This window comes from Cupressus sempervirens, chromosome 5 (genome assembly GCF_028749045.1).
Source record: "Cupressus sempervirens isolate cs-2001-9-10 chromosome 5, ASM2874904v1, whole genome shotgun sequence".
Classification (NCBI taxonomy): Eukaryota; Viridiplantae; Streptophyta; class Pinopsida; order Cupressales; family Cupressaceae; genus Cupressus; species Cupressus sempervirens.
Window position 1 is genome coordinate 704,576,238 of NC_143122.1, and position 18,730 is coordinate 704,594,967.

Sequence of the window (18,730 nt, forward strand, 5' to 3'; positions counted from 1 at the left end):
TTTATATAAAGCACACTAAGGTATATCAATGGGGGAGAATGATTGATGAAGAAGATTTAAGAATGATTGATGAAGAGGATTTGAAAAGAAAAGTTAACAATCTTTTGCAGTTGGTATTTTTGAAACTAGATGTTTTTCATCTATGTTGCCATTAATGCAAAATCGAAAGATTGTTGGAAGCATGAATGTGGATGATATTCTTATGGAGAAGTATTGTAGAAACATGATTAGATCATTATCATTATGATATGTTACATTCATGACTATGTTTGTCATTGATGTCAACATAGTAGTTTTCTGTGGTATCTAACAAAAGAACAGCGGTAAAGATCAAGTTGGTACAGACAAATCATTGAGTACTTTCACTAGCAAGGTTAAAGGGAGATTATAATAAGTGTCTAGTATATGTATCTAGCCTCAGAAGCATAAGATATTAAGTATGAAAGAAGTTATGCAAGTTTCAGTGAAGACTGTTCTCAAATAGAGTTTACAGAAGTTTGTTTTGGTAAACTTGTTATATCTCTTAATAGAGTTGTTATTCTGAGAAGCCAAAGTTAGAGATGTGAAGAAGACATTCTGAAGATGATGTAGGTATGATCACTTGTCATAATATTACATGTACAAAAAGTTATTTGAGTTATTAGGTGAAAGATTAATGTTATCGCTAAGTATAACATGTTCTTAATGTGGTCCTATAATAATTAATTGAGAAGGTGTAACAATCAATTCAGGGAATTTTTTTTATGGATTTGGTATAAAGGAAGGACATTTTCCTTTATCATAAGCCTAAAAAAGAGAATGATTGTAAGCAAAACAAAGAGCAGAATGCAAAGTTAAGTAGAACAGAGCAAAGGTGAAGGAAACTTCGTTGTTGAGGTTTTATTGTGTGATCTGAAGTTTGATATTTGGATCCGAGTTTCATGACCTAGTCTACAAGGTCTGAGAGTGATTGGTCTAGTTGACAGGATAGACAAAAGAAGTTAAAGTATAGTACAAACAATTATTCTCTAAGGAATAGTTGAGAGATCAGTTGGACAGTGAGTTCAATGGTCTTTCCCCAGAAACTATTTGGACAATGGATCCTTCTGTCTTCTACAACACCTAACGGGGTTGGAACAACTCTTAATAGAGTTGGAATCTCCTAACAGGGACTTGTATGTACTAAATGTTGTAATAGACTCCTAACAAGGTCCATCCTCTCATAAGGAATATTTATATTAGTACATCATCTTGTGGGAATCATTCCCATTGGGGTTTTCCCTCTAATCAAGGGTTTCCCTAGTTAACATATTTGGTGTTATTGTATATGTGTATCTTGTTATGGTTGCTAATTACTTTGGTTGAATGGTTAAGATTATTTTAAGGTTGATAAATGTTTTAATTATTGGATAATTGATTCACCCCCAATCCCCCCCTCGCCTTTCAATTATCTTAGTGGACTATTGTTTCTAACAAAAAAATGGTCAAGTTTCTTTTCAAGGAGATCTCAACACTTCCAACCATGCTCTATCTACATTTATTTTGAAATTAGGTGAGTCAGATCACTTATCGATAAGTTAAAATAATAATAGAGGAATTAAACCACTCAATTGCCCCTTTAAATTTTTAAAAGATGTGGTTTCAAGATGAGAATTCAATGGTACTATTGAACAATGGTGGAAGGAAAGATCCTATAAAGGCTTCAAGCTCTTATGCTTTGTGTCAAAACTTAAACATGTCAAGCAAAGAGTGTTAGAATGGAATATAATAACCTAAAAAATATCTTTGAACAGGAAGAGGAAGTAGGGAAGGAAATAGTGGAATTAGAAGAGAAAATAATGAAGGAAGGAATGGATATTGAGAGTTATTTCAGAAAAATAAAAATTACTAAACGAACATGAAGATCCACTATCCAAAGAAGAAATTTTTAGTAGGCAAAAATCAAGAGAGGTCTAGTTAGTAGATGGAGGCATAAATTATAAATTTTTTCATAACAACATCAAATTCAAAATTGTCAAAAAAAAAAAAAACATCAAATTCAGGAGCATTGAAATAGAATTATGATGATTAAGAATATCGATGGAGATATGTTAGAGGACCATATTGAAATGAGAAATGAACTAGTAAATTTCTACAAAATCTCTTATAATAGTGTAGATAGGTTTGATCTAATAACCCAAAATTGGATGCTCCATAACATCCTCAAAGTATTCACATGAGAGGATAATAGACTCCTTTTTCAAAGCTTTATAATAGACAAAGTAAGTAAATCCCTTTTTGAACTTTGTCGTAATAAATCCTTGGGGCCTAATGGTTTTCAAGCAAGATTATTCCATAAATATTGGCATTTCCTAGGTTATGAAAAATGGGAGGCAACTAGATACCCTAGAAGGGTGTAACATTTTCTAAAAGAGATTAATAACATCTTTTTAGCTCTAATTCCAAAAAATAATAAAATAGAAGAACTAGGAGACTTCAAATTGATTTCCCTCTGTAACATGGTATAAAAAGTAATGTCCAAGGCCATAGCGATTAGGCTGAAAACTCTACTGGTTAAATAATATCAGATGAACAAATAGGTTTTGTTCAAGGGAAATCTATCTTTTCTGGAATTATAATATTGCAAAAATTGGTGCTTTTAGTTCAACAAAAAAAGGAACCTTGCATAATAATCAAACTAGATATTCATAAAGCTTATGATACAATAGACTCAAGATTCCTATATAAATGTTTAGAATCCTTTGAATTTCAAAAAGATGGATCAACCTAATCTTCAATTGCATATCATCTCCCAAGATATCTATTCTTATAAACATACGTTATGAGGGTTTCTTTATTGTCTCAAGAGGACTAGACCAAGGAGACCCTTTATCCCCTTTCTTATTTGTTATAATGGTTGAATCCTTAGGGAGTGGTATTAAGAAGGAACATTCAGATGGTCAAGTTTCAGGAATCAAAGTAACTGAAGTTGTAGAAAATATAACCCATCAACAATTTACATATGACACAATTTTACCAAGCAAAAACAACATTGTGAGGGCCAAAGGTTACAAAGAAGCATTAGATGAGTATAAAAAAGCATCAAGTTAAAAAGTCAACACAAAAAAATAAGAAATCTTCTTTCTAAATACCCAAGATAATATAACTACTAGAATCATCCAAGTAGTAGGATTTCGACTAGGGTATTCTCCCTGCAAATACCTGCATGCCAATTGAAAAACGTATCAAGGTATCGAAAACATAAGACCCTATTTTATGTAAATTAGAACAAAGATTGGAGAGATGGAAAGTGAAATGACTCACTAATGTAGGAAGAGAAACAATGATTAAACCAATTATAACAACATTACTAACATATCAAATGTCATATTTACCCCTATCTCAAGGAGAAAGAAAAAAGATAGAAAATAATATTTTAATATTTTTCAATATCATTATAAGAATATGGCTAAATATTTGTATCACACAAATATTTACAACTAAAATAATATTTAGCCATGATAAGTATTTACTATATGATTTATATTTTTATTTAAATAATTAAATATAAAAAATATATAAATTTTTACATACAAAAGAAAGGAAAAGTTTGGATAAATTATCAATCAACTTTGCAAGATTATATTTATATGATTGTATCTCTAAAATAGCTATGTTTTAATATCTACAGTTTATTTTGTTAATAGTTTAGTAAGTGGCGAATAAGATAGATTAAATAATTGGAAAATGTATGGTCAATTTTAGATATTAAATTCTCATAGAATTGGACAATAGTAGTTCAAACTTCAATATGGACAAATTTTATTAGTATCTTGATTGAATGTTCCTTTTTATTATAATAGAAGACTAAAAGGTGAAACTAGAAGTTTTTGTTGTTGGTCAAGTCTATTGGTTAGATGATAATTATGCTTAAAAAAAAATAAAATTGTCTAAATTGAAAAGGGAGGCAACTGGTAATTGGTGGTTCTTCAAGACTATATTCTTGTTTATTTGGTAATAAAAGTATTTGTTTGACTCTTTTTTAAATTCTGAAGAATGCTTTTATGTTTTAATTTGACATGAAAGAATAATGTACTTTTTAATTTATAAATCACCTGACCTTATCCCTTAATTTAACAAAATATTTTTTAATGTTACATATTTTAATATGAAAAGTAGTCAAAATGGGTGACTCATCCAATAGAACAAACAAGTGCAGAGCCACTACCAGCTGATCAACATCAATGGAGACCAAAATAAAACACTACCTAACCAGCACCCATTTTTAACATAAAAATCTAGTAGCATCAAATTCCCACCGGATCATAATCCCACTATCTAACCATAAGTAGTTAAACAAGATTTTATCATTAAGTATAAACCAACCAGGAGTATAAAAAGAGATAATAATACTAGCAACTATAAGAGTATCATTTAAACATAAGTCCATAAAGGCCACATATGACATGAAGCTAACCAAACCAGAAAGAAAAAGAAAGAAAACACATCACAGAACAAGGTTGAGTCCTCATTCAAGTCCTTATCTCTTAGGAAGAGAGGTATCAAAACTAGAACAAGCAATCAATCATCTACTAAAAACATGTAGAGCCTTACAGAACTGCCACCATCTACCTTTGTCTTCCCTCGTCCTTCTCCTGATAAAGGATTTGGAGAGTAGTCACCATTGCGTGCATGACCTTGACAACAAAGTACAATAGAGTAGTGAAATTCAAGTCCAACTCAGAGACCCACTTATTCAATATATCAACCTCATCTTTGAGGTTACTTATTTACTCTTCCTACAAGCTAAAAACATGCTCCTTGACCTTGTCCTGGATGAAAGGGGTTTCATTATGTTTCAAGAAAAGTAAGACAATGAAACAATTTCAAATGTATCATATAGAATTTTATTCAAAAAATTATAACTAACATATTCTATTATCAATTTCTAATGTTGAAAGGAAAGAATTAACTTTATATTTCAAAAACTAAAAAAATATAGGTAGCTAATGTTAATGAGTTATATTAGATTTAAAACGATAACTTCTTGATATATTACTTTCACTATTTTTCTCCAAATAATAAACTGTTAGATTCTTAAGCTAGATTTATTTATTATTTTAGTAAAAGAAAAAGAAAAAGAAAAATTGTATTGAAAGAAAATAATATTTTGAAGATGATAAGAAATAAGAACTCAATTTGAACATCAATAATGCAAATCGTAAATCCCAAATGAAAAACATGAGAAAAGTAGATGAATATAAGATGTTAGATGTATAAATCATAATTATATCGTTATCTCTTTTATTAATTAAATGACATCATCCTATTACATATTTCAATCTTATGTGCAAAGAAATGAAGACTATTTTATGTACCAAACATGTATGCCTACAAGACAAACATAAAATAATAAAGAACTAAAAGGATATAAGATTTTCTCAAGATATTACAAGAAACAAGATAACTAATTTTTTCACATGAAATATTTTATATAACAAAGCCATATTAAAAATTAAGATGTCAAAGATGTTGTAGCTACAACCTATTTGTGACACTTGTATGCGCACAAAAACACAATTCCAAAGGTACTAGGAAAACACATTTGACATAAAAATAAAGAAAAGTAACCTAAAGTTAAAGAATAACCATTAGTATATTTTTGTAATATCTCCACTAAACCATTGTTCAAGTTTAATTGAGATTTATTAAGAAAGGGCGGTTCAAACTATTAATATTAGGTTTTTAGGTTTTCAAAGAAGATTTTCTACACTTTAGACTTTGGATCTAAAACACACATTACAAGTGCATCAAGCAAATTAACTTTGGGGTCCAAATAGTACTTTTAAATTATAGTCCTATTGTATTCAAATCTTGGCATCAAAATGTACCATTTATTTACATCCAATAAAGGCTTGACTCTATTTACACTATGTTGAACTATAAATAATCATTCATCCCAAACATTGACATGGAATGACTTCAAATTTTTAATTTTCATGAGATATTACACATATATAGCTAATAATTAAGCTCTAAACTATAAATTATGGATAGCTAAATACTTTGTACCCTATACTTGCAACCCACATTTTAGAGTCTAACTATAACTTGAATTTGGATTGTATTTTTTTAAAAGAAAAATATAGAAAACAATAATCTAACTAAAAAACAAACAATATTCTTTTTCTTGTGAGATAAGACACAACTATAGTTCAACTATAGATAAATAAATAAAGGATAGGACAATAGAGCTAGAGTCCTTACAAGAATAAAGCAAAATATTATATCAAAACAAATTAATACAACAAGGTATTAAATATACTTAGGCAAGAACCTACAACACAACAGTAAATTGTGAGCCTCTTATTGAAGAGGTCATGGGTTCGAATCTACTTGCATTTAATAAATAATAATAATTAATCACAACATATAATAATTAATTTGGGCTTTGGCCTCTTACCAATAAAAAGAAACAAAACAAGGTGTTAAAGATACAAAACCAATCAATAAAATATTGTGTCTTAAGAAGTGACTTTAACAAGAAACCTATCTCTAAGACTAGGGAAGAAGGGGTTGACTATCCTTTCAAATGTTAAGATCCTATTTGTGTCTTTAGACTTCTACATGTATTTAAAATGATTTTGTGTGCACTTATTTATATTTACTCTTTGCTAGGAAGATAAGACCTAACTCAAGCAATACTACACTAAATAAAATATAGCAGTTAGCATTGAGAAAATATATTTACAATAGAAAGAATAAAAATATCTTTCTAAAATAGGCAAGAGCCTACAACACAATGGTAACTTGTGAGCCTTCCATGTGAGAAGTCTTGGGTTTGAATGCACTTAACACATAAAAATAATTAATTATAATAAATAACAATAATTAATCTAGGCTTCAACTATTTATTTATTTATTTTTTTTAAAATCTCTCTAAAATATTTTCTTCTAATAATAAATTAAAATATAATTGACACTACACTAAAGAGTCTATTTGAAAGATATTTTCTCAAATGGTAAACAATATGACCATATACTCTTTTGTTAGCATCCAAAAGTAAAATACTTTATAAAATAAAAAAGAACCCAAGAACTTATTTATAAAATAAATAAAGAACCCAAGAAGTTAGAGTATATTGTAATTAAGAAAACATAATGCTAAGAGTGGAAAAGTCAAATGAAAGAATAGAATAGAATGTAGAATAATACTAGTGCATAAAGTAATATGACATATAGAATAATTCAAATAGTTGAAGATAAAAGTATAATTTAAAATAAAAGTATAATTTAAAATGCATGGATGAAAATCAAAGTAGGGATTATTCTTTCTAAAGAATATTTATCAAATCTTTTTATCGTTGTTTTCTATTTGTGGAAGAGAAAAATAATAGACAAATCTAAATGATTCACAAATTAAAAGTTGATAGATTATAATGTTCATATAAACTATTCATTCAAATAATACAATTGAAAATTATTCAAGGTGTTTCCATAAAATAAACCACATCATTACAATCACTATAAGATCTAATATAAAATGAAGAAAATACAAACAAACATATTAAATATAAGACACTTTAAAACAAACACATTGGAAAACATAAAATTGACATCTTACTTAGAAATAAAATCTAAATACTCATATAAAATGACTTATATAATAATAGAGTTTTAAAATAATTAGAGATGCCTATACACTAAAAAAAAAACATCTTTACAAATAGAACAAAATCTAACATGAAAATAATTAATAAGAAGAGCTCTCGGTGAGTTGGAGTCCCTCCCTTTTGAAGAAATAAGAGGAAGGATGAAGTTGGAACACATAAAGAGTTAGATTTTAAATTTTGAAATATGTAGTTGGAATAGTTAAAATAGTTTTTATTTATTAAAAGAGTAATTAAACATGTGTGTAAGATAAAATTATGAAGCTATAAAAATATTTTGAATAAATTAAAAATTATATAAAAATACAAACATAATCATCTGTTTATTTTTAAATTATAATTTATGAAATCAATTGTTGAATAAAAAATGTCAAATTAAAGGTAAGAGCCTACAACACAATGGTAAATTGTGAGCCTCTTATATGGGAAGTCTTGGGTTCAAGTCTTCATTAATAATAATAACAATAAATTACAACACAATAAAAATTAATTTTGACTTCAGCCTCTTATTGATAAAAAAAAAAATCAAATTAATTGATATATCATTATTAAAATAATAAAAAAGAAACTCTACTTTTTTTATAAAAATGTCCTAGTTTGTTATTATTTCAATGTAATTTTATTTTTGCATTACAACATGTTAATATTTCTTAATCTATTACTTTATCTTCATTTGTTGACATTTATGTTATTGCATTTTTGTCACTTTTGCTTTAGAACATCTTAATATTGTATTTCTTAATATGAACAAAATTGAGCCACGTAATTGTATAGGTTACTTTTCATGAAATTACATGGGCTTTACAATATAGTCACATATAGTTCTTATAACAAACATGTTGTAGCTACATAATTATTGACAACTGAACAAAGTTGTAAAAATACCACCAATAAAACAAGATATTTTACAACTTGGAAAATATGTCATAAATATAACATTTGCATTGCCTATTCTTGACTTTCTATATTTTTTATTAATAAAAGAAACAATTAATGGGTGCCGACCCAAAGTACAATCAAAATGCTAAACACCATTAACATAGCATTATACAGATAAGTAAGATCTCCCTCTATCAAAGACAGAGGTCCACAAGCAACTGACTCGCTAACCATGGTCAATGCTGACAATGAAAGACTTGGGACAAGCCACCACAATAGCTACAAACTTAAACCATAAATAGCAACAAAGGACTAGAATGTATGCCCTTTAAAACTTCCAACATTCACTCAATCACAAGGAAACAAAAAACTAACATAGAAAATCACCATAATAACAAGGGAACAAACTTAGGCCATCCACGCTTGTTAGAACATTAAGCAAAGAAATAGGACCAAATAAGACTATACCTCCAGCCTTGGCAAAGAGTTTGACATACTATGTTAACATGGAGAGACTGTAAAACTAATATTACATCTCAAACTTAATGAATCTTCTAGGTGGTTTGAATACGCTAATCAACAATATATGAACGATTAATTAAAAAACAGACATGCACACAAAACTAACTTTTAAACATCCTCCATTGTGTATTTGCCAATAAATATAAAATGTATGCTAACATTGATACATAATATATACAATTAAAAGAAATAGAAAAATAAATATTTTTATAAATAGTATCAAATTATGTGAATGATAAAAAAACACAAATTATATTACACAATTTTATTTTATTTTTATTTTATGTCTACAAATTCCTACAAAAGATAAATAGAAAAATAAATTTAAAAATTAAAATAAGATAATTTAAAAGTACTACAATGAAAAATTAAATCCTTTAAAAATGTATGATAATTATTTCAGAATAAATTTGCAAAGCAAACCCTCACACCACTAGATTTGTGCAGTATCACCTTTTAGCTGGTAAAAATGTTTTACATGTTGCAGGAATATAGAAATATAAAAAGTATTTAACATTTACTTTTTGATTTGAGATAGTTAAGACAATGTCATTAAAATGTGTTACTTTGTGCCTTAGATTTTCCCCATATATATATATATATCCTTTAATGGTGGAATGATTTGGTCTTTTTAATCTATATGTAAATGTATGCAAAATTATACACTAAAATATGACCTCAAAGCATAACTTTGCTGACAATTTTTTCCAAATGATCTCCATTAACCCAAAGATATAATTTATTTTTACTCCAAATTTTAAATTTCCATCATCTACATCCAATAAATTGCTTCTCATTTATTGCATATAAATATATACAAATTATCGATGTTTCTAAAATCTGTTTGTGCTAAATAGACATAAAATTGAATATAGGTAAATGGAGAGGAATTTTTAACCATTGTTTAAAATGATGGATTTATTTTTTGTGATGATGATGTGTGTAAAATAGGGAAAATGACACAATGATATGTCTTTTATGGTTGTCTATTGCTGAAGCAAAGAGGACAATATGGAAACTTCGTTGAAGAAAAATAATCTTTATTATTCCTAATACATGCCAGCAACGACTTAATTTTTTTATTTTTTTACTAACAAAAATAGAAATAAAGCCTAGGAAATTACCCACTGGCCAATAAGAAAATCAAAATTAGTCTATCATAATTGAATTTAAAAATCAAACCTTTGAAGTTTAGAAAATGACATCACTTTTTCCTCTAAAAATTAATTCTGGCCACTTTTGGGGTGGGGGTGGGTGGGTGACAAATGGGAACACTAGTTCCCTGCCTTAGGCAATGACTAAAAAAATAAACATCTAAAAACTACAACATTGTAAAAGAAAATATATTATATTAAATAAAAATAAAAATACTCATAAATAAATTACTTAAATTTAATCAATGTAATTTTAAATTATTAAATATCTTTTACAATATAAATACAAATAAAATTTGACATAAAAACACATGATGATGGATAAAATTTAAAATTTTACGTAAATTTTCTCCTTTAGCTCTTTCATCCTGATGAGGGATCACAGAGTGTGATCCGAAATGTTGATGCAAAAATTATCACACAATTTGCCCAAAAATAATACAACACAAATTTCTTATGGATTGTGGAAAACTAATATCTACAATAAAAACACATTTTAAAAAATGAGTAAATTGAAAAAAAAAAGATTTGACATCTTACATAAATACTAATCCTCTTTAGGTTGGGCTAGATTGAAGCTTTTGATAGCAAGCAAAGTTAGAAGGTTCAATGTCCTCTCAACCTCATGACTCATAAGGCCATCTAAGAAGGGAGGACATCTTTAAATTTTTTAAAAATGTCAAATCATTTTTAGATTTCTTTCTTTTTGTTTTCTAAATGTATTTGGGAGGACATCTTAATTTTTTTAGAAAATGTCAAATCATTTTTAGATTTATTTCTTTTTGTTTTCTAAATGTATTTAAAAATATATATTTATTTTAGGAGAAGTACATCAATAGTTGCTAAAGCTAAGTTTATGCATTCACAAATTATAAACAATACTTTATGTTTCAACATTTTTTTGGTTGTCTTTGTATGTGACTTAACCAGTTCTATGGAAATCGACATAGTACCTGTTATATTCAAATTTGCACATCCACATAGTCTAAACTCTACACTAAATTTTGATTTTTTAAATTTTTTGGTGTCCTTAAATGCAACTTAACTACTTAATTTATTTTTGTGGTCTTTGAGTAGTAGTGATGCTTTCTATAAAATTTGTGAAGAACCAAAGGGTCAATGAAAATGTGGTCATTTCGACATGTCTTTTGATACCTACTTAAAGATGTCCCAATAAATGAGCACTCAAAATTGCTGGTACTCATGGACAAATTTTCCAACAATCGAGAACATATGTCCCAATTGTGGTGGACAAATAGGCTAGTTATGTACCAAAAAACTTTCAAATGGTTGGCTATTAGTACATGTAAAACTTAGTGATAGAGTTTTAATTATCATCTTATTGTTTCCTTTGAAATAAGTAATAGAGGGGTTGATTGCACATTAAGTGCGTGGTTATTGGAAAGCGCCAGTAGTGCCCTTCCCCTTGCTATTACTTTGGCTTTTGGTACTAAAGACAAATGTTGTTGGATCCCTCGTGAATGCAAGGGTTAAAAAGTGATCATTTCAAAGCACGGTCTAAATCATATTCCATAGTGCCCCAATACTCATCTACTTTGACAAATAATTTTTTTCAGCAATTGGTCAATTTCTTTTGCACTAATGTCCTAGTTATTGTGCACTTTTAGTACTAATACGCTTGTGCACTTATCTAATTAGTACCAAAAAATGAAGGATAATATGCTAATACATTTTCTAATAGACTTGTAGTTTGTAAAACCTAATATACAATAATTGAAACATTCACAATAATAGAACATGTCTTCCCCACGATTGGTATTTCTTTTTGTTAAAAGATTCATTTCATTCAATTATGAGTAGACATCATCACCAAATAACAACTGTGAGATCATAACTATAAGTATAATGTTATACAAAAATATTAGACATTAAACCAACAATTATAGAAAATAAATTAACAAATATACATATATCACAATTATTAGAAGGAACACGTATATTTTATGGATGTCATCCATGACATCATTTTAGCTATCTAAAATGGGAGCACAAGCCAATGGCTGAACCTCTTCAGCTAAGGGCTAAAGACTAAGGGTATCCATTCCATCACATTCGTCCATGACACCATCCCGACCTTGTCCCTTTTTTGATGTTAGAGCCTTACACTAACTAAAACTTGATCCCTAATAGACTTTTTAAAAACCTTTCAACTTTTCTTCTAGTCTTTTTGATTCATATTTTTTGTGATGTTAAAATCAATTATTATTATTATTAATTAAGGACAAATATAATCGAACCCACTCAAGTCACCATTACAATTTGAAGCTTTGCCTAGTCTTTTTGATAAATTGATAAAAGAGTAAAAACAAAATAAGCTAATAAATGTGTGCAATTTCTAAGATACAGCTGGCATTAACACCGCTCTAATTGATGGGGAAGGGAAAAGAGCCGTGTGATAGGCAGGGTCGACCGTCAAATATGCGCCCGGAGCAGGCGGGCAGTCAGTAAGTCGGAGAAGAATTAATGTCGGTCAGATTTTATCGGACGTCAATCTGTACGGCGTGGAATATATGTTTCACTTTTATTTTCATTGTTATTATTATTGAATACCGTGACTGTGGTGGTGTGTTGGGGTTGGCGAATGGCTTAGTCCGGCAAATTTCTATCGTGAGTGGAAGGACTGGACCGGGGGTGAGATGCAGGGAAATTCAATATTTTTTTCCCCATTTGGTCTTGGGAAGCCGCAACAGAAGCCCTGAAGGCAGAGTAAATCGGATGGACGGGGCGAATTAGGGTTTTTAAAAACACCTAAAATGGCTATTTGTGTAGTGGATTGATCTAAAGATACTGTCTTGGTGGAAGTGGAGGATAGTGGGGTCATCACAATCATAATATTATTGTTCTGCGTAGCAGACGGAAGAACCATGGCAGAGGTCGCATCAACAGTGTACAGCGAAGACAAACGGTATCTCTCTGCAGAATTAAGAAAGCGAAAGTTTTTACTGCAATGAAAGCGGCCGCGGACAGCCTTTATAGATCGCCCGATTTTCTCTTCGGAGGTCGATTAATGGCGGTCTAATGGCGGTTCAGTAGATCTAACTTGTTGCGGCAGCAGGAGAAGGAAAATTGTGAAATGGAGCCGCTAAATAATGGAACTTCTGCTCAAAGCTCGGGGATTTACTTGGGAGACTATGGCGACGCGAGCGTAAGCTCAATGATGGCGTTAATAGCCCAGGGGGAAAGCCAAAGCGCGCCTCTTCACAGCTGCTTTAATTCATTTTATCGCAGAGGGGGAATATTTGAAGCAGAACGGCCGCAAAGGCAGTTTTTTTCTTCTTTATTGAACAGTGAAAGTACTGCAGCTGGCACCGTTTGCTCGATGCCTTTGGTAAAGACGGAGAAAGATTTCCCTGATATTTCAACCCCGGTTGGATTTAACAGAGAAAAATGCTTTACAGAGCCGGCGTCCGTGCAAATGGTGAGCTCGGCGCTTGCTTCTTTGGCCTCGCAGGAGGGCAGGTCTCCGAAGGATGAAGAGGAAATGGAGGCCGTAAAGGCGAAAATTCTAGGGCATCCGCGGTATCCTTGCGTCCTGGAAGCTTATGTCAACTGCCAGAAGGTAAATAATCTTGCTTCTTTGGCCTTCTAATGGAGATTTCTGGCCTTTTAATGGTGATCTTTGAATGTGAAACCCTCGAATGCGGGAAACTTTGAAGGAAACGAAGTTCAAACCCTAAAGATACGATTTTTATTTGCACGCTTTGGTTGGATTCAGGTGGGAGCTCCTCCAGAAATTGTTGCTCGCTTAGACGAAGCTTGTAAAGGTCAAGAAGATCGAGAAGCGAATGCGAGCATCGGAATGGATCCGGAGCTCGACGGATTCATGGTGATTATTTATCGAATCTTGTTATTGCTGCTGCTGTGTCTCAATTTCCAGCTCATTGATCGTATTCATCTTTTACTACATGTAGAATTTTTAATCGTGTACTGTATCGCTGGTGGGTTTTGATGTGTGACTTGTTTGTCGGCCTAAACTGGAAACTATTCTGATGTTTGCTTGTTTTCTTTTTCTGGTCAAAATGATTTTTTTTTCTCAGGAGGCTTACTGCGACGTTTTGAGTAAGTACGAGGAAGAACTTACGAAGCCTTTGAAGGAAGCCATGGCATTTATTAAAAAGATCGAAACTCAGCTGAATTCACTCACCAAGGGGACGATAAAGATCTTTCCTTCAGGTAAAAAGATCTTTCTGTATATGAAATTTTTATCAAGCAAAGAATAGTTAATTCTTTTATATGAGTAGCTCCTCCAGAAATTGCATCAGCTTTTTAAACACAATTTTTAAGATCATCATCTTCTCTGATTCATTATCACAAAGAAAATCGAATAGGAAGTAGCACAAATTTTTTACACACTATGATTCATTATCAAAATGAGACTCAGAAAAACAAAGATGAAATCATCGAGTGCGATTTGAAACAGTCATGTAGAAAATCTTTTGCAGAGAATTTCAGACAAATTTTGTTTTGTATATATGCCGTTAAACCCAAGCATTTTCACCTTGCATCATTTCATATAATATTTTCGTCGGCAAGCACAGCTTTTTATGACGTGATTAGTGTGTTATCTGAACTTGTGTACAGCAGTATATCGTTACAGTTTTTTTCACGTGATTGGTGTGTTATCTGATCTGTTGTACAGCAATCGTTACAGTTTTTTCTTTTTTATCTGAACGGTCGACGGAAGGTGAAATGGGAAAATAATCTTACTGTACCGATCATGGATTTGGGGATAGAATATTATGTAACTAATGAAGCCGTAAATGCTGCCATTTTTCACTACGTTCGAGGTGGTGAGTGAGGATAACAAGCAAGTGGAGACTTACTCTTCATCACTTAAAACTAGTGGAGGACATGTACGCTCTGGTATGATCAAATAGTGTTCGCCAAGGTATGATGAATATCGACATTGTTGGGTTATGACGCTGCCGAAATAATGAAAGCTTAATCGTGTCGTTACCAAATAGGCTTAGGCTAAGAATGGTAAACGTGGGAGGAACTCTTAGCACACATTTAATACGTAACCATCTCATTTGTTGCAAAAACTGCTAACATTTTGGGCAAAGTGGATTATTCTGTATTAATGAAATTAGATTACTCCAATTCTAAAGATGAGATTTCCAATATAGATAAAGGCTGAAGTATTAAAATCTAAGGATGATTATTGGTACACCACCCAACCCATAAGTCATACCGGGCAAGCCAAGAACAAAGAACAAAGCCAAATAAAAAATGAGACTAAGTCATCATGTATTAGCTAGCAAGTATCTTTCAATTTATCCAAAGTGACACTGAACCACTATCCATCATAGAAACCTAATTAACAAAGCAATCAACCACCTTATTTATTCTTCGAATTAAATAAGAGAAAATAAATTGAAATTTAGGAATATCACGAGGAGTCTTTCTAAATTATGACATTTGATTTCCATGAAAAATAAGGACATTCCTCTTATTTATCAAAGAAACCAAAATCATAGAATTTATCTCATAGATACCTTATTTGTAGATTCTTTTCAATGCTATATATAAAACTATGACTCCATTTGATTATTAGCATGAGTGGAAAAGAATAATACATAGTCTATAGCAATCATGACCAATCCACTCAATCCATGCAATGCTTAGATTCTTGACGATCTATTAGTGTTAATTTTGGGAAAAAATGGCGGTGAAGAAGAATTATATCAAACCCATTTCGCTTTCATGGTAGATTTCAAGTTAGCATTAGGGTTAAAACCTTTTCAATGTGTTATCACATTAAAACCCTTTTAACGTGTCATCACATTACAACTCTCCCTCCCCTTAACTAAACTATGATAACAAGAGGTTTTAATTATATTCATTGCATTAAATTGGTTGTTGAAGATTTGGCCCACAAATAATCATTTTTCCAATAAATGAAAGCTTTCTTGCAAATACTAATCTAGCGTAAATAATCTTTTATGGTTGGGAAACAAATATGTTAAATTATATTTTTGAGAATTGCAATAAAATCATGTGAGACCATGTATAATAATACTTTCAAGCTAAAGGTGCAACTTTATAGACTTTGTTTTTCTGGGAAGCATATAGTCTCCTTAGGTTCTAAGAACAAACTATTTCTTGGTAATTGCATGACGTGTTGCATATCAGAAGATCTTTCAATTGACTTTTAGTGCTTCCCAAGATTTGAATGTGAATTTTTCAAAACTATTTTTTTTGTAGTTCTATATTGCTTTGTTCGTTAGATGTAGTGATTTTCCATTTTTCTACCAATTTGTGGTATATTGTTACTTTCATCTCCTAAACTCGAGTTAGTCTCTATTGAACCACCTATGCTCTAAATGGCATTACCATTTTCAACATTGTGGACACACACACATAATTTTTATATAATCCATCTCTCTATCTATTTAAGATGGAGAAGAATGTCCCTTTAATTTAACAATATATGAAATTAGGAGATATCTTAAAATAGTACTCAAATATTATATTTGAAAATAAAATGAAATAGTAATGAAAGATATAAAAACTAGGAGTAATAGTTTTCGAGTACCATTTAGGCTTGAAATGTAGAAGTTAACTATTAAGGATAAAGAAAGTTTAAAATGAAACAATATAAATATAATGGCATCAAATATTTTAATTGTTATTTATTTTTATGTTAAATTTAAGTGTTTATTAATTTTGTGCATAAATGAGGACATAGTTGGATTTGTAATTCTTTATTTATTTCTAGATCGACTATGTTTAAATAATGAATTTTTGTCTAATACTAGTCAACCAATATATTGTGAAAGAGCTCTAAAATATCGCCTCACTTGAAAGACTTTAAATTTATGATCCACTTTAAGTTTCAAAGTGGGAGCATGGATGTGTAATTTTCATATGATGGCAAATATTTCAAAAGTTCCAAAGAGGCTTTTTTATGGAAAAGTGAAAAAATATTGCAAGGTGGGGGGATAGAGATAATCAAATGCTAGGGTGTTTAGAATCTCCCACAGTTCGAGATTGAATAATTAGAAAAAGTCACAAAAACTAATTAATGATCTATTATTTTGTAGGTTATTTGTTACTAGGTACTGTCAAACTTGGTTCAAGTATGGTTACATTCAATTTTTTTGGAATACCTATGGATTTTTCTATTTTAGTTGATATATTTTAGTTCCTTAAGAATTTTCTATTATTTATCTTAAACAAATTCTACAATTGGTTGGTCTCCAATTTTTCTTAACGAAAACTTGGTAACAGTGTAACAAAATTATCGAGATCTCTACTAGTGGATCATAAGCTAAGATCTTGGCAAAAGTAAGAGATAGTGAAACATATGTTAGAAATATTCTAATTTTGGTTCACCAATTTCTTGTGGGAGGCAGGCACATTTTAAGTTACATCATATAATACGTTCCAATTTAATGGATCAAGTTAAAATAAGGTTGCAAGAGAAAGATACATTGAAAGTAGTAGAGTTTATTTAGTTGGAAATTCAAATCAAAAGCCTCATTAATTGATAGAATGAAAAAGAGTAAATGTGTTATTTGCTACCCATAAAAAAACAATGACGTTAGGGTGATTGATATGTAACAAAGTGTTTTAAAAACATTAAACTATTTCAAAGGGTAAAATAGAAAAGGCTTCAATTTTGGTGGGCACATGCATGAGATTTCAAGTGAAATTCAGATGGTAGACTCAAAAACTATAAAATTGTCTAGAAATATATAATTTAACCTTTAAAAGTGTAATGTCCCCTAATTGGGCTTAGCCTCAGTATTTACCAAATTAACATAGATTTGATATTTATGTCCCAAGATTAAGGGATATAAGACTTTTGAAGTTAAAAATAGGTATAAAATTTATTTATTCATATTACATTATTGGTATATTCGTTTACACTCATATCCAACCTTATTACTATTCCAACTCAACGATGGAAGGAGTGGGTAATAGTTCTCCATCTCTTGTATTATTTCATGCTATATTTGTATTAGGTCTCCATCTCTTGTATTGTTTCATACTATATTTGTAGCACATCTCCATCTCTTGTATTGTTTCATACTATATTTTGTAGCAAATCTCCATTTGTTTCCTCCTTAATTCCTCTCATGTCTTCACCTATTCAACATCTTTTCCATCTTATATCTTCACACATGTTGTGTTTGTTTAGGTGGCTATTGAAACTATGCTGCGTGTCAACGTGGATGTCTACAAGTTAATGGCAGTATGTCTAGATTGTCGTTGAAGTTGACTACTAATGTTGATTTGTTTATTATCATCGACTTATTAATGTTAGCTCTTAATTTGAGTTAATTAAAGATGCATTATATTGTTTTAGTCATTGTTTGGTTATTATTACTTATATTTATTACTTAAATATTGACATGGGTTAATATTTAATTATATATTGGTTAATACATTGATTATATTAATATTATAAATTTATTAATACTAATATTAATGTTTATTAATAATATTAATGTTTATTAATAATATTAATTATTAATACGATATTTGATAGATTAACTATCAATTGATTAATTGTTATAATAT

General features: G+C 30.1%; 1 protein-coding gene across 1 annotated transcript in view; it reads left to right on the forward strand.

The window, feature by feature from the left end:
- The first annotated feature begins 12,769 nt into the window (after positions 1-12,769).
- Positions 12,770-18,730, forward strand: part of LOC149557932 (homeobox protein knotted-1-like 2) — a 56,063-nt gene continuing 50,102 nt past the window's right edge. Inside the window, exons 1-3 of the mRNA XM_089832391.1 lie at positions 12,770-13,763; positions 13,920-14,030; positions 14,242-14,377. Coding sequence (XP_089688517.1) covers positions 13,278-13,763; positions 13,920-14,030; positions 14,242-14,377 — 733 coding nt within the window. The 5' untranslated portion in view covers positions 12,770-13,277. The remainder of the gene's footprint in view (positions 13,764-13,919; positions 14,031-14,241; positions 14,378-18,730) is intronic.